Genomic DNA, 22,742 nt, shown 5'->3' on the forward strand with positions numbered 1-22,742 from the left:
ACCGGTAGGAACAAACTTTCAGATGGAAGAAACTGCTGGAGGCTAGCAGCTGTCACCTGTCACTGGGCAAGGGCCTGTGGCAGCCTCAGACTTGTATCATGCAGGGTTCAGTGTGGAAGTCAACCGCTCTCCATCCTCCTTCATCTGGCTTGTTACCATCTTGGCTCTTCTGCTTCTGGCCTCATTTATAGCTGTCCTCTCCATCTCTGTGTGTGTCCTGTCCTTCTTTTTGGTCTTACCTCCCTCCCATAGATCTGGCATTTGGGGGGTGGGAGACCAAGGGGTTGAAGGTAAAGAGGGACAGTGCTGAGAAGCCAGAGCAAAACTTATGACACCTAGAAAGGCCATGGCTTGCTGAAAGGCAGGCAGAGCAATGGGCAGCCATAGACCCAGGATCACAGGCCCTTAGAAGTTATATGCAGGAGGAGCTAGAAGGAGAAGCATGCTCAGATGAAGACAGGTGGGGGGGAAGGTCCTGGGTGGCCCTGCCAATAAAATTAATGGAGTAAAGCAAGACCACAATGTCATGAGCAGGGCTGGAGAGAGAAAGCAGCCCCGTGGACTGTCCTTGTCTGGTCCTGCTCTACAGTGAGCTCCAGACCCAGAATGGCCACCAAATGGTGGTCGATCTTAAGAAAATTACCCACCTGACTAGATCACTTTCCACTGGTTGGGTCTCTGTCTGTCTGTCTGTCCCCCACCCCTCTTTTTTTCTCTCTACCTCTGGAACTGTGGCTTGGCTCTTCCTGCAGATTGATATGACAGGGAGTAACCCATGTGGCAGAGGCCTTGACAGGATCATCAGAGCTCACAGAGCACTGAATAACCGCGCACGCTTCCAGCCCAGGAGCTCCCGCTTCACCTGTGTACAAGCCATGGACCTGAATTTCATCATGTCTTATTTTTTTTCCTCCAGGGAGAGCGAGGCATGCCAGGGATGCCAGGCAAACATGGAACCAAGGTACCTTCCCTTCCGCACCCTCACAAAATCCCTAAGATTCCTCCCCAGGGCCCATCCCTCTCCCACTTCCTCCCTTACGCCCCATACTTGCCTGTCTTTCCAGGCAGGGTCAGAGCAGGGCTCACGTGTGGTCCTGAGCCATGTCTCCTCAGGAGCCCCCCAATGTGCACAGGCCTCCTCCTGGGGTCTCTGGATCATTAAAACGCCTTCTGGCGATAGTCAGAGACCCAAATAGGGAATGTGGGGCCCTTCAAAAATCACCTTCACCTGGGATTTACTCAGTGACACTTTAGGCAGCGTAGTCACCTCCAAGTATATAGCTTTGGGCTGATAGAAAAGTGGGGATCTCTCCCCAAACACTTAACCCATAATGGCAGAGATCCAGAGAGAGAGGTAACCCCATTCCACATTCAGGGTCCACAGTACTCATCAAACCAGGCCTTTTCACTTGTCTCCTGGGGAGCACCCCTTCCTAGGGCTCTAGATTGTACTCCCCAGTCTTCTCCTCCTCCTGATTCTGTGTCTAGTGAATCCCGCTCTGCCCCAGGATTGTCCTTTATCTATCTATGGGCCTGTGAGCTCCTCTGTGTCTCCCAGTGGAACCTGGAGATCTAGCAGCTGGGGGGTTGTGCCTGCACTCTGCCATTGCCCAACTCAGGGCCTTCCCTCTCTCCACCAAATTCTGCTGACTCCCAGCCAACAGAACCACTCTTCACACTCCATACCCCTCACCTCCACTCCCCACCCCAGGCTAGACTGCCTAGACTGCCATAAGTCTTCACGCTTCTTTTCTTTGTCCACCAGGGGGCGCCTGGGATCGCTGTGACTGGCATGAAGGTTAGTGGACGCTGTGATTTCACACATTAGGGGCAGCCTAGAGGGTGGGCTACCCAAGCTGACAGGGAGGGGTGGTGGGACAGAGGCCAGAGAGAGTGGCTGCTGTGCTAAGGAGAAGCTGGGAAGTAGGAAACATTGTTCTTAAAGGCAACACGTATGCCAAATGTGTGACCTGAGACAGATGTGTTCAGTCTCACAAGGAACAAAGGTTTACCTGTCTCAGAAAAGGCCCAGCTAGCTTGCCAGTAAGGAAAGCCTGCACTTCCCTGTGCACTCCAGAAGCTGGCAGCCACTGGCTTCCAAAGCTCTAGGGAGGAGGGCAGCCATCTTTCTACTGAACCCCCACTCTAAGCAAGCAGATGGACGGAGGCTCCTGGCAGAACAAGTGGTCAGTGTTCATCTTTATGGGTCTACTTCCCAGGGGCGCCACATGCCCATTCCTCCTTCCCCTCCTTCCTCTGGGATTGCCCACCTGGTTCCCACCTGCCGTGCTCCCACCAAGGGGCAGAGGAGCTTCTGAGGGCCAGCAGCCCAGAGGCCTCCTTTGCCTGGTGGTTTCTGCTGAGCAGAGGGGTGTGGATCAGCCACGTCAAAGTGGGCCCAGGCTCGTGGGTCATTCTCTCTCATCTCCTCACTGATCTCCTTTCTTTCCCCTCACAGGGCGAGCCAGGAACCCCAGGAGCCAAGGTACTGATGTAGAGGGGGTCCCTGGGCTGTCCAGGGAGGCCGGGGGGCTGCTGGTCCATGCTTGGCCCTTAGAGGCTGGTGAGGACTGGCTGAGCAAAGAAAGGAACACACCTGCCTGAATCCTGGCCTGCATCCGGTGACTTACTGTCCCCTGCGCCAACACTGAGTCCTTTCATGTCTAGCACAGTAACCACTGTAAAATGGAAAAAAAAAAAAAACAATTTTCATAGGCAAGTAAGCTGGAGAAATATTGGCATTAAAACACATATGTGTCTTTGCTGCAGGCCTTCACAGAACATTTAATAGACTCAGTATGCATTTAGATCTCCTAAAAAGGCAATATCTTATGCAGCCTTTGCAAAATATTTTTGACCAGAGCACCCTTTGCTTAGGAGGAGGTGCTTAAAGGGACAGTGTTCTAGGAACTCTGGTCTCTGCTGGCCCTTATCTCCCCCCCCCACAATCTTATCAGTGATTTCCTGTTAACCTCAAAGGGACATCCAGAAGCAGAATGGAATAGGGGCCCCCAGTTTACTAGGAAAGAAGCGACAGACCATTATTTGAGTGTATGAGCTCAGCCTGGCCTCGCTGGCCCCCATCCCCACCTCATGGCTGCTCTGGATACCAGGCTCTCGGAAGATAGGCATGTTGGCAGCCCCCAGAGCTGCAGAGACTGCTCAAGGAAGCAAGCTTCCTAGAAGATTAGGAGCTACTCGCTGCCAGGAAAATCCCCATCAAGGGGGAGCCCCTCCTCATCCTTGCTCCTTGAGGATGCTTGGAGGCAGGTCTAGCATTGGTGGCCCTTTATCCACCTGTCTCAGGATGTCCAGAAGCAGCCTGCATAGGCCGACAGTGGGGCTCTCCCTTTCTCCCAACTCTGGGCTTTTTCTCACTCTTCTCAACCCCATGGGTAGCCCACAGGCTTTTGTACCATCCAGTCTGTACCCAAGGCTGGGTGGTACAATGACCAAGTTATGGCCCACGTGTCCTTTGGATCCCATGTGAGAACTGCATTCTTCAGTTCCATGGAGGCAGGAGCTTCTCTTACCCACCAGAGACCACGGTGGGTACATTTAAGATGTGTTCCTGACCTTGGCAGCTGACACTGCTATAGACTGAACTCACTGAAGCCCTAACCCCCAAGATGACTATAGCAGAAGACTTTTAGGGGGGTAACTAAAGTGAGGTCACAAGAATGGGGCCTCACTCCAACAGGACTAGTGGCTGTATCAACAAAGGAAGACAGATCTCTCTTCTATATGAGGACACAGTGAGAAGGCAGCCATCTAAACGCTAAGGAAGAGACCTTCAGCAGACCCCACCATGTGGCATACCTAGCTCAGACTTGAGCCCCAGAACTGTGTAGAGACACCTGTGCCATCCTGTGAAGGCTAAGGCCATGGTGGACAGAACAGTGATGTGGCTGTCACAAGTGGAAAGTGGCCCATGGAAGCACCAGTCGAGGTAGAGGTTCCAGAGAAAGTTGTGCCATAAAGAAGGTCAGCTAGTCAGGGACAAGGAAAGCCAGGCACTGAGCTGGGGGGGAGGAGGCTGGTGTGCTGACAGGCTTCATGGAGAAGCAGACCCTAACCCTGCTCTCTCCGCCTCTTCCTGCAGGGTGAGAAGGGGGCTTCTGGCCCACCTGGACTCTCTGGGCTCCTGGGACAGAAGGTATGTGTGGACAAATCTGCTTAGAGGCTTCTCAGCCTCAGGGTCCAGACATTGTAGATGCCCCTCTCTTAGCTGAGGGAGGGTGCCTAAAGCAGAGTCAGGCTAGGGGAAGGGTGTTAGAAGACAGACCCTGACTGGTCCCCCCCCAAAAAAAAATGTCCCAGTTCAAAGAACAGAGTAACCTTGGCCTGACTGGATTTTTTAATATATGTTCTAAAAACCTGCCCTAAACCCTCAAGGCTTTGAAATGTAGTACATGTTAAGTCGTCTTTTCTTGAGTCTCTTTAAAAAGACTTGAGATTGACTAAATCTGGAGAGCAGCCTAACACAGACTCTTTCCCCCCACCCCCATGGATGGCCCTGGGGCTTCCCACCGAGGCCATAGCAGAGGAGCAAGCAAGGCTTCTCATTGCTCTGCACTGCTCAATATCACTCAGCCACCAACATGCATGTCACACTGCAAACTTCGCCAACCCACTCACAGACAGTGCTCAGCTATATACCTATCCCTGCACATCACCAGGGTCGCGCTCTCCTCAGTGCCACAGCCAGGCCAGGCCTGAGCAGGGTGTGGGGAACCCAGAAGACCATGGGCAGGGAAGGGAGGCTGCCTCTTTCCCCAGCCTCTGGGCTATGAGAGGCACAGGCAGCAAGCCAGCAGTCAACCAGATCCTCCTGGGATCAGAAGCTTGGCTCAGTGGGTAGAGCACCAGCCAACGAATCTAAGTGTCAGGTACTGAGTTTGAGTTCTGAGTTCAGACAGAAAATAAAATAATATTTAAAAAAAATTCTGCCTTCTACCCTCAGGGAGAGAAAGGTGATGCTGGCAACTCCATTGGAGGAAGCAGAGGGGAGCCTGGCCCCCCAGGACGCCCCGGGCCCCCGGGGCCAAAGGTATGTCTTCCAGGGATCAGTAGAAACAAGAGAGATACATGCCTATGTGCCTCTCGGACACTCTCAGTACTGGACCGCTGGCTTTCCATAGCCTTCTGTTCCACACACGTGGTTTCACCCAGTGGGTTCTGGAAAGATCATGTGACCCAGGCTCCTGCTTCCAGAAGCCACACCTCCCCAGGCAGATGGACTTCCCTGATGATTCAGAGGGCCAAGATGGACTGGAGTCAGAGACTGAGAGATGCTGGACCTTAGCACAACCAGGATGCCCCTCACCGTGGCTTTGGCTAGGCTTGCAGATCAGTGATCAGCTAAGCCCACCTGATGCAGACACACTTGGGGGTGGCAGCGATGGGGCAGCTGACGGTAGACTGCCCGCCTTCTCCTTTTACTGGAAACTGCCGTGGTGAGACACGGACTTCCCAGAGCTGATGCTCTTGTGCAGCTCCTGGGTTGCTGTGTTGGTTTCTGCGGTGCAGGGATGAGAAGGGTCTCTCTTAGCTCCAAGTATGACTTAGTCTCCACATTGTGAGCAAATGCTCTCATTCACTGCATCAGTGTTTAACAAGAGCCTGCTAGACCAGGCCCAGCCTGGGCAGTAGGGCTACAGAGGAGCTGACCTAAGACCCACAAGCCACAGGGGTACAGTGTAGGCCTCACAGGTAAAAGGAAATGACAAACAAAATGCCTAATAGGCAATGTTTGAAGCAGCCTTCTCCCACCTACCTCTCCCTGCTTCTCCCATCCTGAGAGTCCTAGAGCTCCCTCCCCAGATACCCAGGGCCTTTGCACACCCCTCTGTCACCCAAGCAAGACCCAATAAGGTATTGTCCCAAGTGTGCAAGCCACCTCCCCCCACCCCCGAAAAAAGAAGTCTGGTGGCAACCCAGTCCATTCAGATACCACACACTGGGCCTGGAAGGCAGCTGAATAGTAAGTAGTCAACACCCAGAACTCCAAAGGGGAAGGACTGGATGCAGAAGAGAGACATGCAGAAAGAGGAGCAATCTGGACCGGGCCCACAGGGCTTTTAGACTCTGCTGGGCGGGAGGCTTGGAAGAAACCAGCAGAATGGGAGAGAGACCATCGTCCCCACCCAGAGCATGCGTGACAAGACCATCTCCTGTTCCTCTAGCAGCAGTTCTAGCTGTCCTCAATTCACTTCTCTTCTTCCCAGGGAGAAGCTGGTGTGGATGGGCAGGCTGGGCCCCCGGGGCGACAAGGAGACAAGGTACAAAAGCCCAGAGCTACAGGATGGGGATCGTTTGAGAGTTCAAATCCCAGCTCACACACTGACCATCCCTAGACTGGATCCCAGGCCTGTACCCCAGGGCACATGAGTCCTAGCATCAGGGTTTCCTGGTGGACTTGGGCCTCAGAGAGCTGTCCACTGAAATGAAGTCACTTATACAAAAGCCAGCCCAGGGAGGTGCTACTTAGGCCGGGACTAATGCTAAGTCCTGACCTCTGGTAGCTTGCCAAGCCATCTGTGCAGGCAGGGCTCTCCCTTCCCTCCTACTACTCCCTACAAAGGGCTGCATGGCACCCATAGGTGCATGGCACCTGTGAGGTGGTGGGAAGTCCAGGAAGATCAGGGACTCCATGGGGCAATGCTGTAGCAGACACAATCATTAGAGCTGAGTTACACCAAAGCGTTCTTTCTTTCTTTGTCTCTTACTTTACTCTGTGTGTGTGTGTGTGTGTATGCTGGTCCTGGGGCTCAGGCCTTGATGTTGTCCCTTTGCATTTTCACTCAAGACTCGTGCTCTACCACTTGAACCACAGCTCCACTTCCAGCTTGGGTTTTATTGTTGTTATTGTTGAATGTGTGTGTTTAATTGGGGATGAGTCTCATGTTGGCTTCAAACCTCCATCTTCAGATCTCAGCTTCCTGAGTAGCTAGGATTACAAGTATAAGCCATTGGTGCCACCATCTTTTACTTTCTTGTTTTGGGGGGGAGCGTGTGTGTGTGTGTGTGTGTGTGTGTGTGTGTGTGTTTCTTTTGTCTTCAATACTAACATTACCCCCCAGAGGGAACTAGATGTAGGATTTGTTTTTCATAGTTAACATCACTGATTTGTTCTCCATCTCTTAGTCCTGCCTCCAATAAGCACCAGCCTCCCCTCACCCTCCCGTCCCCCTCCCCTCACCCCAGGTCTTACCCTGCCCGGGGTTGTCAGCATGCCTCCTCATGTTTTATCTGGAAGCTCAGCCTTTCCCTAGCCCCCAAAACCCCATATGATCCTTCTGTGGCAATTACTGAGAACCAGACAAGGAGCAAAAGGGAACTGAGTCCTTTCTCTCCATGCAGAATGGAAAGCAAAAGAAGCAAGGGCTGGGTCTCTGTGCCTAAGGAGGTGTGTGACATGGAGGCCTAGGGAGAGATGAGACAAAGGGGAGTCACTCACACCTAACAGAGCAGGAGGAATCTCACTATGGACTGAGAGGACTCAGAGAGAAGCGTTGCAGGGGTTTGGACCCCCTGAAGGGTCAGGACTTGGGCACTGCCATGCACAGGGAAATCTATGTCCTGTAGATCTAAGCTAAACTGGCCCTTCCATAGTCCCTATTGACCCAGTAAACCTCCTCTAGTTTGCTTACTTGATTAGTATGCTTAGTATGCTCTTCTCCTAGGCCACACTAGGGTAAAGACAGTAAATAATCAACTCCACCTCCCCCCCCTTCAGGGTGTGATGGCACTCCTTTGGGGAAGCTACAACCTTCAGGTTGTAAGAAGCCTACAAGACCCCTTATCTGCCACGTGGGCAGCATCCATTAATTTTTACCCACCATGAGAAAGTCCCTGGCTCACACATCCATAACTGGGTCCCCACCTCCTAGCCCCTGCTAGCATCTGTAGGTCACCACAGACAATAGCCAGCTCTTCTCTCTTGTGAGAAGGGGTCTTGCCAGCCCCTTTGTTGGCAATAACCCTTTCATTTGTTCTTTGTGCCTGGATGTCTGTGTGGTTTTCTGGCCAAGTCCAATTTTGTCTAACAGTGCCAAACATATGGCCCGTCTGGGGACATCAGATTCTCTCATACCTAGCTTTATCAGCACATTTCCTTCCCACAACAGGGGCAGCCAGGAGCAGCTGGAGAACAGGGACCGGCTGGCCCAAAGGTATGTTTCTGCAGTCATAACATGAAGCAGCTGGGGTCTTAAAAGGGAGGGAGAGGAAGGACAGGAAAGAGGCCTCCAAGGCCAGCCTTCCAGTGATTTTACTTAGCCTTGTCCAAGCCTGTCTTCATCCCAGTGGCTCAGGTGAGCAAGCCTGTCTAATCCCAGCTGCTCACTTGTTCTGGAACCCTGAGCATCCACTGAGAATGTCTGGAGTCCTGACAGGTGCAGCTGCTCTGGGGTGCCCTGCTTTGCAGGCAGGGGCAGCAAGTGCAGCCTGCAAGCCACAGGCTTCTCCTACTCCTAGCCCTCATTGAGATCTCATCTGCCTTCTAGGGCTCTAAGGGAGAACCTGGGAAAGGAGAGATGGTGGATTACAATGAAAATATCAATGAGGCTCTTCAGGTGAGTGGGCTCTAGTCCAGCGGCTGGGGATCTGGCGGGCCTCAGTCCTGACCTTCAATGTGGCAACTCTTGGCCCTGTGGCCAAGCCATTCTGCTGAACCTCCAGGAAAAAAAAATGTTGCTCCCTGGTTTTCCACCGTGGTGGGTTACGGGCAACTAAAAACCCTATTAGAAGAACCCAGGCACCCCACCACCTGCTCTACAGTCCTCTGATCCCCAGAGAGGGGCGCCTTACTCATCTCTTAGATACTCTGCAGTCCAGTCAAGTTGACAGAGATGTCCATTATCGTGCCTGTCTATGTTCACTGTGGACAGCCATAGCAGCACTGGCCTTCGGAGATGCCCAGCATACAGCATCTGGGAGGGTATGTCAGGCGCTAGGAGCCAGGAAGCTCTATGCTCTGCTTCAAGGGGCCATGACGGGACTGAGTAGACCTTCCCCATAGCCCCAGATTCATTCTTCCTCTAACTATATGGTGCTGTTTTCCAGGAGATACGAACGTTGGCCTTGATGGTGAGTCTCCTCCTTCTTCCCTCACTCCTCACTTCCAGTTGGTGTGGGGGAGGTACCAGGGTGCAGGGTTGGGCACAGAGAGCACAGTCTGAGAGTAAAGATGGGAACTCTCACCTCCACAAAGCACAAGCTGAACTTCTAGGCCATTCTGAGCAGAGGGTGAACTGAGCGTGGCAGAGCAGTACTGAAGTGTCTCAATGCAGCCATCATAATATAGGTCATGTCTGGGCACTGATAGCTCTTCATCGATCCAGCTGTGGTACAGTGGATATTGTAATTCTAGACTCTGCTTACAGTTATGTATGGTGAGGGAGGGGTTCTTTCTTTTTGTCTGGCCCCTTCTCTAAAACCAATCTGATGTTCTGCACTTGGAAACCCTAGGGTTCCATGCTTGGTTCTGCACATGTGCCTCTGGCCACAAGCTCCTAGGAAATATTTGTATTTAAATCAACCACCAAGTCCAGCTTCCATAAAGGAGAGAGGAGGTATGCCCATAGCCCTGAGAGTGTAGAAATCTCAGTTCATTTAACACTTTCTGTGGCTAAGCACAGAGAGCTGGCATACTATCTGTATCTCAGACATTGTTCTGGAATTAAATAAGTATCCTAGACTACTATATGAAATGATATGGGAGAAATGACAACTGTTTTCTTCTTTTATAATCAATTTTAGCTGTGTGCCAATGGCTCATGCTAATAACCCATTCAAGGAAACCAAGATCTGAAGGATTGAGACTCAAGGCCAGCCCAGGCCAAAAAACAAAAAAGGATATGAGACTCTGTCCCCAAAATAACCAGCAAAATAGCAGGGCTGGAGGCGTGGCTCAAATGGTAGAGCTTCAGCAGAGCAAACACAAGGCCCTGAGTTCAAACTGCAATTTCCCCCTACACACACACACACACACACACACACACACACACACACACACATTTTAAGTACAGAATTTGATGATTTTCACAATTATATATCCCATGCACACCAGTAACTGCTAAACACTGTGAACTGCGTCATTAATCCTACCTGGCCTGTCTCAGATCTGTAGCTCAGATGTGTCTTTTCTAGTGTAAAGCAATGGGCCCACACAGTGTACCTGTGTCTAGCTTCTTTGCACAGTATGATGTGTGTGACATTTGTCCCTGTGGTTGCTTGGCTCTTTTCTCCACCTAGTAGTATGTATGCCATTATTGGAACATTCCATGCCTTCACTTGTTGGTGAACATTCAGGTTTTCTCCTGGAGACATTAGTCATTGTCTGGGAAGGTCAGGTTTATCTCCCTGCAGGCTGAGGAGAGAAGAGAGAAGGTGTTGGCTGTGGCTCTCAGCCCACCCCACTCCAACCCACCTACAGTCAATAACTTACATGGCTGTGTTTTGAGGTTCCCTGTGTAATTTGTTTGGAAAGATAAAAACATTTGTACTATTGGGGAAATGTTTGAAAACAGCGGTATGGCCCTCTGTATGCCAGGCCATCCTTGTGTACTGCTCCATATGCCTTTCCTTTCTTTCCTAGGGTCCTCCTGGCCTTCCGGGGCAAATCGGCCCACCTGGAGCTCCAGGAAGCCCAGGCCAGAAGGTAAAACTTGCCTTGACCTGAGGAGGGAAGCGGAAAGCCTGCCAGGATGCTGTGTCCCTGAGCATGTCACCCCAGGGCCACCTCTCATCTGTGACCCTGTCATCTCCCCAGGGTCCCCCATACTCTGGCCATACTTCCATGGCCCATGGACCCTGTTACCCATACCTACCAGTCTTTCTCCCTAGCCCTGGGCTCCATCCACAGAGGAAGCATGAATAAGAGGGTTACTATCTAGGTTGACTCAGGCGTGATTCCACGTAAAAAGCAGAAAGGGATAGGGGTATAGTTCAACTAGTTGAGTGTCTAGCTGCCTGCCTACCATAAGACTCTGAGTTCAAACTCTAGTAACTACCATACTGCCCCCCCCCAAAAAAAAGTCAATAAATGTTTATCCCAGGACTGCAGTGAGACTAGAATGCCTGAGAATTAAATGTCTGAGCTAGGTGGAAATGCTTACAGAGTGCTGCCTGGCCCCAGAGAAGCACTCTGAAAATGAGAGGAAAGAGGGAAGGAAGGAAGGAAGGAAGGAAGGACGGAAGGAAGGAAGGAAAAAGAAAGAATACTGTTATCTGCTGTGAGGGTCACTTTTAGTTGTTCTGGCTGCAGGGGGAGATTGGACTGCCAGGCCCTCCAGGACACGATGGGGAAAAGGTAAGAAGAGGCTTCTCTAGCTGGACCTCTGAAAAATGTCCTGCCCTGAGGGCCCAGCAGGAAGGCTCTGGAGTAGAGAGCCCCATGGAGAAGGAAGGGGAGTGGAGGGGGTTTCTGTGCTGCTGGCCCCAGGAGGAAGGGCAGAGCCAGCCCAGAGAGTTCTCCTCACTAAGCAATCACGTGAAATCCTCCCCCCCCCCACATCTTTTTTGCCCTCTAGCCCTCTCCACTTCCCCACCCCTTCCCCCATGACTAAGAAGCACTATTCATGTTTTGTAAAGGGACCTCGAGGCAAGCCAGGAGACCTGGGTCCTGCAGGTCCCCAAGGACCCCCAGGAAAGGATGGACCTCCAGGAATGAAGGGAGAAACTGGACACCCAGGGAACCCTGGGGAGAAGGGAGAGAAAGGGGAGACGGGACAAGCAGGCTCACCGGTGAGTGGCAGGGCCACATCCTAGCTCTGCATGCGTCCAGCGGCTCCCGGAGTCAGGGACTCACTCAGTTACCCCCATAGCTCGAGGGTTCTCAGTCCTGTTCTGTCCTCACCTGTCTCTGCCCTTGGGAGCATTCCTGAGCCCCACAAGCCTCACTTTCCTCATACCTGAAGTGGGGCTAAGGACTCCTTCGCTGGGCACCCCTGTGGATATCTGGAAAGGGCTAGTCAGAAGTGAAAACTACCTTTTTAGAACCCCAACACCTGGAGAGGCTGCATGCATAAAAGAAGGGTGTTGGCCTGGTTCAGCTGGGCCACTGACTTGACCTGGAAGCCTTCCCTGGGCCTCAGTGGTTTCCATCTGTGAAATGGGCACCCTCCTGTACAATTCACCCTTAGAGGAAGGGAGCCAGGCCCGTGCGTGGTACCGATGATCCCAGATGCTCCACAGGATACCCTGGGCTTCACTAACAGAGATCTTTGTCGGTCTGTAGGGTCTAGACGGCCCAACTGGGGAGAAAGGAGAACCAGGTGACCAAGGGAGGCCCGGAGCGACAGGATTGCCAGGCCCGATTGGGCTTCCGGGATTTACAGTAAGGCGAGAGGACTGGGTGTTGAGGGTGTCCGCAGGAAGCTGAGGACACAGGAGCTAGGGCCTTCACTGAGGCCACCAACCTAGAGCAGCCCTGTAACAGGATACACTAACCTACCCACCTCCTGGCCTGTGGGCCTCTGGATTGCAGTGACTATGCTTGGTGCACACAGGGATCAAGTCTTCTCAGATCACAACACAATGCCACCGAGTTCAACAGTGCTGGACTCTGAGATTTGGAATCCTACCCCTCCCCCATCCCCGGAAGTAGAGCCTCAGAGGTCAGCCAGGCCCTTGGGTAACCCAGTACTGTCAGCCAGTTCAGACAGGCGCTCTCCCCACACGGCCACTCCAAGATGTAAGCAGCTGCTAGGTGTGTGGGGAAGCCTCAGCCTTCCTCCCCGCTCAGACGCTCTGCACCCTGGAACCACGCATTTCCTACAGTCACCACAGACTTACCAGCCTAAAACAACACGCATCCGTTATCATACATGCTTCTTGTGGGTCAGTAGGCCAGGCATATAGATTTAGATGTCAATCCAAGGTCTTACAAACTTGTGATCAAGAGGTCAGCCAGCAAGACAGACTAACGTGTGTGTGTGCATGCATGCATGGGTGCATCTATGTGTGTGAGAGAGAGATGTGTGATCTTAGCCTATGTTGTATGTTTTCACACATGTAGCACATATATGTGATGATCTGTAACCAAGCTCAGTGAGAGAAACAGCCACCACCTTTGCCACATGTCATTGGCAGAAACAAGTCACAGGTGCACCATGCTCTGTCCACTGCAGAAATCCTACCACGCACTGGCCCCTCCTCCCACTGCTAACACTCAGATCCCTGAAGATGGGGGCCACAGTGCCTGCCCACAGGCCCCTGTTCTGCAGGCTGGCTACCTGCGTAGCCTCGATAATATGTCTATGCCTGTGCCTGGAACAGCCTAGCCCCAGATGTGAGAGTAGACCTGTGTCCGGGCTCCTAGGCGCTGACCCTTATGCTCTGGTGGTTTGTGTCCACAGGGAGAGAAAGGAGAAGCTGGGAAGAAGGGCGATCCTGGAGCAGAGGTAGGTCGCAGCTACTCTTCCTGTTAGGTCACAAGCGATCATTTGTCAAGGAACTCGTCAGAAACAACAGTTCTCTAGGATTGCACAGCATCTCTATGCCTAGAATGAAAGGCAGCACCTGACCTGGGGAAGGCAGGAAGCTTTCAGAGCAAATATTGGCAAATATTGGGTGCTGAGTCCCCTGGCTGTCTACACTCTCGTGTTTAAGCATGAATGTTCACGGAGAGCTGGCACATGCTCTCTTCTGCTGCTTCAGCCTGGACATGGGAAAATAACCAACCATCCCTCAGCTGCCACTCAGGGATCCAGATGAGCATCCCAGGATATACGCCACTCAAGCAGTAGGGATGTCTTTGTGGGAGTTTGTCACAAAGTGTGGGAGGGAGGCTTTCCAAAAAGAGGCATGATTCTTTCTTTAAAAATCTTTTCTTGTAGTCATATTGTTTTTTGACTATTAATGAGGATGGACCTCTCTCTCTCTCTCTCTCTCTCTCTCTCTCTCTCTCTCTCTCTCTCTCTCTCTCTCTCTCTCTCTCTCTCTCTCTCTCTTTTGGTCAGTCCTGGGGTTTGAGCTCAGAGCCTGAGCACTTTCCTTGGGCTTTCTCAAGGCTAGACCACTACCATTTGAGCCACAGCACTTCTGGCTTTTTCTATGTGTATGGTACTGAGGAATCGAACCCAGGTCTTCCTGCAAGTTAGGAAAGCATTCTACCACTAGTCCAAGCTCCCAGCCCAGAGGCATGATACTTTGAGAAACATGGCAGAGGAGGGAAAAGGAGAGGTGGCAGAATGGGGAGTCAAGTGGGAAGGGGCTGTGCAGGAGATGAATGGCAACAGGCATATTTGGAAGCTCCGAAAGGAGCAGGCACCATAGACCAAAAAAAAAAAAACAAAAAACCAACAACAACAATAAAAAATCTGTGCATCAGAGACAGACTATATAAGGCACCAACCATCTCTGTAAGAGAACAAAGTAGCTGGATTCTTGGTCTGCCCCATCCAGTCTGATGGAATCTGTCCTCAAGGGTCAGAATTCCTTCTGTCTTGTCTGCTATAGGCAGGAGTAGAAGGACTTGAAAAACATTCCTCAGTGACATCTCAGCCTTCTTGCCAGTCCAGATGGTCCAGCTGAGCAACCCTAAGCCAAGGGTCTCAAACCCAAATGCCTACCAGGACCTGACAGATAGAAGGCCTTAGTTAAAGATAATGGGAAGTGATAGGGACTGGGATAAACTGAAGATCCATGGCCCACCCACCCTATGGGAAAGTTCTTATTCCCCTCCAAGAAATCATGAGCCTGCACAAGGATGGCATGTATCTAGTATTACTTGATAGCCTGTTTGTCTTTTTTTTTTTTTTTTTTTGCCAGTCCTGTGGCTTGAGCTCAGGGCCTGAGCATTGTCCTTGGGCTTTCTCAAGGCTAGCATTCTACCACTTAAGCCACAGCACCACTTCTGGCTTTTTCTATGTATGTAGGGTGCTGAGGAATCGAACCAGGTCTTCGTGCATGCTAGGCAAGCACTTTAACCACTAAGCCAAACTCCCAGCCCCCGGTTTGTCTTTTTTAATTGTGGTTGTTTTTTCCAGAAATATCCAGAAGAATCGATATTCTAGGGTTATTTCCTGCCAATGTCTTTGTTGTTGTTTGTTTTGTTTTATTGTCCAGCATTGCGCAGGCCAGTGGATTATAATGAGTTGAGTTTCTGCGTTGGGCTAAGCAGGGTGGAGAGGGTGGAGGCAGGGTAGGGGTTGCTGGGCTGCTTTCCATCCGCAGTTCTCCTGTGGTCTTGCAATCCCAGCTGAACACTGGTCTGTGTCAGGAGAGGAGACTGCAAAAGCATAACAGGAATTCTCTTTGGCCTCTAGGTTCCTGGGCCACCAGGGCCAGAGGGGCCTCCTGGACCTCCGGTAAGTTTGGAAAACTCATTGACACTTCAGTCCCCTGTGCTCAAGCCCCTCATGTCTCCTCCCCATTGATGGTCACTGGGTTTAACTCCAACCTTAGGCCACTGTCACCTCCTCCCCAAGAAAGGATTTCCTCATCCCTGGACTTTCCCTGCTCCTCTTCCCTCCCACAGAAAACACAGAGCCTCTGTGTTGTTGGGATGGAAACTGCACAGTGGCCTGGCAGTCCGGAGCTGGTCTTTCCAATGATAGTTACTCAATCTATTGACATCAGATACCTGCTCCTCCTCTTCCTCCTTTCTACTACCCCACCAGCAAGAAAGCTGGATTGAAATAGAAGTGATGTGTTTGCTGGGGTGCTAGTAGCTCACATCGATAATCCTAGCTACCCAGGAGGCTAAGATCCGGAGACCACAGTGGAAAGCCACCCCTGGCAGAAAAGTGTTTGAGACTCTTAGCTCCAATTAACCACCCAAAAGCCAGAGGCAGAGATATGGGTAGAGTGACAACACAAAGCTGAGTTCAAGCCTCAGTACCAACACACACACACACACACACACACACACACACACAGTAATGTACAGTAATGTATTGACACTAGTTCCTTGGGGTGGCTTTTTATGACTATGACCCCAAGACCCCTTTGCATCTCAACTAGAGGTCTTCACACACCCCGAGCAACCGATGCTGGTATCTGCCTCTCCCTGATCGGCCCTGGGTATCTCCCATTGTCACTGATAGAAGTTGAAGTAGCAATAGTGAGGATAACCAACATTTATTGAAACTTTCTATGTACCAGATTATTCTCTGCATATGTCTTTGTGTTTAAATTCTGTGGTTTCCTCAGTCTTCCCTTCATGAGATTTGGAGCCAGTCATGGGGACCACAGAGAGGTTTTCTATCGGCCCGTGGCTGGACAGGGCTCCCACAGCACATTGTACCCCAAGCTCCGGCCCTTCAGGAACCCAAGCTGTAGACATGAAAGTGAGCTGGAAATATAATTCTAATCTACCTTGTTTTGGTTCCAAATGCAGGGCCTCCAAGGTGTTCCCGGACCAAAGGTGAGAACAGCTCGTGTGCCAGGGGCTGGCAAGGGAGGGGGCAGGGCATATTAACCAGATCAGAAAAGGAGGACAGTGCTCCAGGCGGGTTAGCTTATCCCGCTCTCCAAATAGCACCATGTGACACTCCAGCCATTATAGTGCTACCAGGGCCTACCACCCCTTTATCTTCTAGCACTGACATGCAGTATGCTTAAGAAACAAGATATCATCTATCCATGTACCCCATCAGATGATAGGTTAAAGTCTCAGGAGAGGATGAAACCTTTTTCCCATCTCACTGTCTCAGACCCTTTACCACCCTGAAGTCTAGATGAGAGCCAATGACCTAGTATGGTCTCCCATTGAGAGAGCTAGGGCTCTCCCAATCTCTTCCAAAGTCTTGCTAGCAAGTAAAAAGGGCTGCTATGATGGTGGCCTTTGTTCCCTGCTCTGGCATCCTTCAGTAAACTTTGGGGACATTTCCTTTCCTAACTAGATTGTGAGCTTGCAGCTTAAGCATTTGCCAGCAGATCCTGCAGGGTCCCAAATGACCACCTATGTGACTTCCCATCTGTTGTCCCCACCTCAATCTCCTTTTCCCTCATCTTCAGAGTACCAGAAAAAATGTTAACTGAGACAGACTATTGACTCAGGAGCTAGTGAGGTCCCCACACTGCCAACCCTGGCCTAGCCCCTCAAGTCTCCCCTCTAGTTCCATCCCATCTTGTCCTGTGCCCCTCACCCTCACCCCCGCCCCATCTCCACTATCCTAGGACACCAGAGTGAGTTGTCTGGGCCAAACCCCTTCTGAGATCTCCTCTCTCCCTTTTGTCCAGGGAGAAGCAGGCCTAGATGGAGCAAAAGGAGAGAAGGGTGCCCAGGGAGAAAAAGGAGACCGAGGGCCTCTGGGATTACCGGTGAGTACCTCACAGCCACCTTACGGAGCTGTGTGGGGCTCTGACAGGCCAGGGATGCAGGGCAAGGAGGAGGGAAGATGCAGCTGGGAAACACTGGTCTAATGATCCTAGCACTGCAAAGCATCAGGTAGACTTCCTCTCCCACCTAGGTAGGACCAAAGGTGCTCAGGCTCCTTGAGGCCATCCTGGCCAAGCCTGGTCTTAGTACCGGAGAATGTGAAGCTAAGACCTCTTTTTCCAGTACACTCGGGTGGAGGGACAGAGCACCTGAAGTCAGCCTCAGGACCTGCTGGGGCCTAATTGGAGTGATTCGAGGGATCAGGAGCCATGGAACAGGACATTCTCTATCTCCCCTTATTTCCCGAAGAGAATCCAAGCTCTCTCCTCTTGAGCACACGCCACAGGGATGAAGCATGTAAAAAGCAGGATCCTGTGGTCCCAGCAGATTAAGCCTCTCCCACCTGGGACTCCTCAGGGACTGATGTCAGCCCTAAAGGGCTGCTCAGGAGGCATCTCCTTATCCACAAGTAGGGGTAGAGCTGGACACTCCCCTTTGCCCCAAGCTCCAGGGACCTCTTCACCGGTCTCCCTCCTGAGGCCAGTGCTCTTTCAGTTTCATATTCAAGGGCTAGAAGAGACTAACTCACCATGTGACTGTTGGCCATTTGAATTCACATATGAAGTTGGTGAGCCGAGGCCAGAGGCAGCTCATCCCTGCCTTGCAGTAAGGCTCTCTTTCGCCCCTTTGGACAGGCATCCTCTGTCCCCAGAGCAATGCCAGTCTGGAACTCAGGAAGACATTAAGAACAGGGAATCATAGGAAACCAACTTCCTGAGCGTGGCAGGGCTGGAAGGTCTGGTTACTGTAATCACGGCAACCTCACAGCCAAAGCAGAAGGTCCAGTTACACCCTCATTAGTGCAGCCAGTGTTGAAGGATTTAAGAAGCTGATTCACTTGACAGATTACAGAAAACTGATGACTTTAGCAGGCATTTTCCATGGCATAAGCTGGGTTCGGAATGATTAAGTACTCCTTCTTCTGGAAGTGACTTCCTGCCTCCTTCAGCCACGAATCTCCCTCCATCCACCTTCCTGGGCCCCAAACCCCAGGGAGCACTGCAGCATTTAGTTAGAAGTTGGCACTCAAATAGCACAGGAACTAGCAGGTGTACCAAGGGAAAGATCATATCTACATTTACTTCTCCAACTTTTGAAAAGAGAGATCTTCCATAGTTTCAAAATATCATTTCATCAGGTTCGGGTGGAGGCAGTGGAGACTGTTGAAAGACGTGACACTGACCAAGATGCATTGTATTTAAACTGCTTTGTTTAATGGCAAGACTTTTGTACAACTATTTAAACTATTTAAAAATAATTTAAAAAAAAAACAGTTTCACCAAACAAGGATGTGTGCAAAAGGCAATTCACATCAACTGGAGGGCCACAGTAGGAAGTGGTGGTGATTATAACCACTTGTGGTCCCTTACAGACGTGTAGCCCTTCTTATAGAGTATAGCTCCTTCTCAGCTCAGCTGCCTAATGCCTTGGGAAGAAGAAGGATCCAGCAGTTCTGAACCTTCTGATTTTTCAAAGGCAGCTGACACCTGCAAATTTAGAGGAAATGTCTTCATTTTCTAATATTAGATTAAAATTACATCACAGTAGATCAGACAAAATGTGCCAGGGGCCCACGGAAATCCTGAAAGTCCTGGGTTTGTGCCCTCTGCTCCAGGCCTCTCAAAACAACTAAATATTAAATGCTGTGTGGAGGAAATGTGTGGTGTTTAGCTCCCTTTCTATTTTTAGGCTACACCTGGGTGACTAACAGCTATTATGTAGCCTGGTTTTCCAGGCATTTCCTAATGACTTCCTCCCATCTGCCCTCCAGACGAGTTTCTCAATACCAGAAGCACGCTGGAGTCACCTAGGAGTTCCTCAAATACTGTGACCCGGGCCTCGCTCCTAGAGTCTGACTGACTGAGGTGGCCAGGAGGGGCCTGGCCATTCATGTAGTGAACACCCAGGAGATACTAATGTGCAGCCGGTTTGAGTCTCAGCTCTAGCATGTGAGCAAGGTCAAGGTCAGTGTCAGAATCAGTATTCTAACACTGAGGGACATGTACTCGTCAAACTCTCCTATTCCACCCTTTCCACAGGAGGAAGAGTTTTTCAACCTTCCTTTTTCTGGAGCTTTTTTCTCCCCACCCCGTTCCCCATACACATTTTAGGACTCATTTCGGAGGCTTAATTTTAAGGTTGGTTAGAAGCAGGGTGTTTGGGGGACTTTGTTTTTGTTTCATACCAGTCCTAAAACTTGAACTCAGGGCTTAGGCGTTATCCCTGAGCTTTTGTGCTCAAGGCTAGCACTCGACCACTTGAATCACACAGCTCCACTTCCAGGTTTGTTTTGCTGGTTAGCTGGAGATAAAGAGTCTCTCAGACCTTTCTGTCCAGACTGGCTTCAAATCTCAAGTCTCCTGTGTAGTGTGAGTCACCAGACCCAGGCTGGAAGCAGCTTTTAGGATGTCAGTCTTTGCTGGCTAGAGCACCCCTCTGTCTCCTCCCTGGTTTGTCCCATTGGAACAATGGAGCTGAGGAGGATGCAGGACACATGAAGCCAAGTAGCACTCCTGCCCTTGCCTCAGGAATACATGGCTGACACCCCTGGTCTGGTCAGCTGTCCCCTAAGCCTTTTGCTACATAAGGGTCCTGTCTATGAGCATATGAATGGATGGTGTTTGTATGAAGTTTTGCAAACTGTCAAATACCAGAGACAGTCATTAGTATTATCATTCAGGGGCCGCCTCCTCTCACCCAGGTGAAGTAGAGTAGGCCAGCCTCTCCCCAGGTTTCAAAACTGGGTGCTGAGGCCCAGGGTGGGGCTGGTGCAGCACAATCGGGTCTCCTCGGGTGTGCAAAGGAGTGTGGGAAGACCCCTCATACCCCTGTGTCCTTTTCATGTGAAGGATTTCTGGGGAGGGTGTACAGTTGAGATTCCAGGTCTTTCCCCAGGCATGCTTGTGGTGGAGCACTAGAGTCCCTGGGAGAGGGGCTTCTGAGAAGGGTCAAAGGGGAAGGGGGAGCAGGGCCTGCAGAGCCATCAGCGCTGTCCTCCGCCCCACCTGCTCAGCAGGGCGGCCACAGCATTCAGTGTTTCCATGTTCTCGTTGGTTTCCATGTAAATACCACCCCTGTCCTCCCAAGCTTATTTCTCCCATCGTGTTTGATTGCTAGCATTTATGTCTGTCCACAGTCATTGCTTTACTCACCTCTCCCCTCCCCTCTCCATTGTCCCCTTTTTCTCCCTCCCATTCCTCTCTTCCCCTTCTTTTGGTCAAACTGTGCCCTTCGTCCAGGGAGCTTCAGGTTTGGACGGCAGGCCTGGGCCACCGGTGAGTGTCGCTTCTCCATTACCCCTCCCACCCCACTCCACCCCGTGCCTGTGATCCCTCTTGTCTGTCCCGCTGTGGCTTCGTTTCCTCCCGTGAGTCCTGCCTTATCCCACGAGAGTTACCAAAATAGTCCAGCCAGGCTCCGGTCAGAGAGATGCTTTTTCAGGCCTCTTTCCCAAAGAGAGCTGGCTGGTCATCAAAACTCCCTCCCCTTCCCATAGTATGCACTCAAGGATCTCTGACCCTGGGAGTGCTGCCCCTTGGGTTTGGGCCAGGATGCATCCCCAACAATACAAGTGTCTATATGTGTCACGCTGTGTCGTCTTCCTTCTACAAACTCTGTTTATCACCTTGTGCCTGTGAGGGTGTCCCAGTCTTGTGCAGCCACCAGCCTGGCATGTGTGGGTAAGCAGCTCAGAGGGTGAGGCCAGGCATAATATATAGGAACACAGGGGCCAGTCCCAGCCTCACGCCCCATAGGCACCCTGTAACAGCACCTCACAGCTGTCCTGGGCCCAGCAAGAGGTCCATTATAGAACCAAACAACGTGCACTGAGATCCCCCTATCTCCATTCTAAACAAAAACAGCTCTCACCTCCTGACCAGAGAGTTCCAGCTCTTCTGCTTATGACACAAAGCCAAAGCCTAAGTGTCAACCCCCTCCATCTCCAGTCCCCAACCCAACCTCCAGGAGCAGGACTGGGGCTGCCCTGGCAGACACCCATTGCCTGTCATGGTGTTGGGATCACTCGCTGTCCAGGGGCAGGGGGCTGAACTTGCCTGCCCAGGAGTCACAAAGGTATATGCCCAGCAGCACCTTCGGCCAGTGAGGCTGGCACTTCATGTGCTACTTTTTTTTTTTTTTTTGCCAGTCCTGGGCTTGAGCTCAGGGCCTGAGCACTGTCCTTGGATTTTTCTCAAGGCTAGAACTCTACCACTTGAGCCTCAGCACCACCTTTGGCTTTTTTTCTATGTATGTGGTACCGAGGAATCGAACCCTGGTCTTCGTGCATGCTAGGCAAGCACTCTACCACTAGGCCAAACTCCCGACCCACTTCACGTGCTACTTTTAAGGGCACATAAACCTGTGGCCTTTCCAGACCAGAGTTCCAGGGAGCTAGCTGGAGCAACACTCATGGTGAGGGGTGAGAGAGAATTACAGGAGTCTCTTTGTGGATAGGGAGGAACGACAGACAGGGTAAAGGGATGTTGGTCTTCTAAGAGGGTCTTGGAGAGAACTTAACTAATGCCAGAGAAGCCTAGAGCTTTCAAAGGCACCGGGAGCGCCAGGTGATGCTGTCAGAGCCTTGTCTTATTTTGAATGCCTACTCTATGTCCTCATGAAGAAGAAGAGGTATACAGGGCCTAGTACTGCACATCTGCAATCCTGACATTCAAGAGGCTAAGGTGAAGCTCACTTGAGCACTTAGGTTCCAGATAGGCTGGAGTAATGTAGCTAGACTCCATCCCAAAGAGACAAAGCTTAGGTCTTTTCACTAGACGTCCCCCATCTCAATTTTTTTAAATGAGGTGATATGAATGAGGGTGAGCCCCTCCTCTCACACATTGATAAGATGAGGCTCTCCACCAGAGCACACACCGTATTCCAGGCATTTCTAAGGCCTTGTTTCTCCTCTACATCTCACCTTTATCCCCCTCACCTAGCACAGCACCACCTCATTTGGTGATAGGGCTAGGGCCTGGGGAAAGAGCTGCCTTTGGGATCACGGAGCCCACCTCGTGCTCCATAGTGGCCCTGATGCCCAAACAGGCTGAGGAACTCTAACATGGAGGTGTCTGGATGCTGTGAGGCAAGGCTGGAGCCTTGTTCTCAGCTGTCGCCTGGATCTGGCCTCTGAGTCCTTGTGTTCCTGTCATGGGTGCCCATAGCAACCCTTCTTCCTCGTAGTTGCGAAGGCAACATCCAGGGTGCCTCAAGGCTGGATTTTCATCAAAGTAAAGCAAAACAGCCATCTCCCCATCACTGTCCTGCCTTTCACAGCTATACTCAGAGCACCCCATGTCCCACATCCTCACCTGAGTAGGATACACTAACACTGAGGCAGAGAAACAGCAGC

At 51.3% G+C, this 22,742-nt stretch overlaps 1 protein-coding gene across 1 annotated transcript in view; it reads left to right on the top strand.

Moving 5' to 3' along the window:
* Positions 1–22,742, top strand: part of LOC150054232 (uncharacterized) — a 73,322-nt gene that overhangs the window by 36,658 nt on the left and 13,922 nt on the right. The window contains exons 16-32 of the mRNA XM_090346470.1: positions 917–961; positions 1,766–1,798; positions 2,459–2,485; positions 4,103–4,156; positions 4,964–5,050; positions 6,228–6,281; positions 8,130–8,174; positions 8,508–8,576; positions 9,067–9,090; positions 10,601–10,663; positions 11,270–11,314; positions 11,596–11,748; positions 13,362–13,406; positions 15,273–15,314; positions 16,346–16,372; positions 17,191–17,271; positions 20,629–20,664. Of these exons, the coding sequence (XP_090202596.1) occupies positions 917–961; positions 1,766–1,798; positions 2,459–2,485; positions 4,103–4,156; positions 4,964–5,050; positions 6,228–6,281; positions 8,130–8,174; positions 8,508–8,576; positions 9,067–9,090; positions 10,601–10,663; positions 11,270–11,314; positions 11,596–11,748; positions 13,362–13,406; positions 15,273–15,314; positions 16,346–16,372; positions 17,191–17,271; positions 20,629–20,664 (930 nt within the window). The remainder of the gene's footprint in view (positions 1–916; positions 962–1,765; positions 1,799–2,458; positions 2,486–4,102; positions 4,157–4,963; positions 5,051–6,227; positions 6,282–8,129; positions 8,175–8,507; positions 8,577–9,066; positions 9,091–10,600; positions 10,664–11,269; positions 11,315–11,595; positions 11,749–13,361; positions 13,407–15,272; positions 15,315–16,345; positions 16,373–17,190; positions 17,272–20,628; positions 20,665–22,742) is intronic.

Source organism: Megascapheus bottae, chromosome 15 (assembly GCF_031878675.1).
Source record: "Megascapheus bottae isolate mThoBot1 chromosome 15, mThoBot2.hap1, whole genome shotgun sequence".
NCBI classification, from domain to species: domain Eukaryota; kingdom Metazoa; phylum Chordata; class Mammalia; order Rodentia; family Geomyidae; genus Megascapheus; species Megascapheus bottae.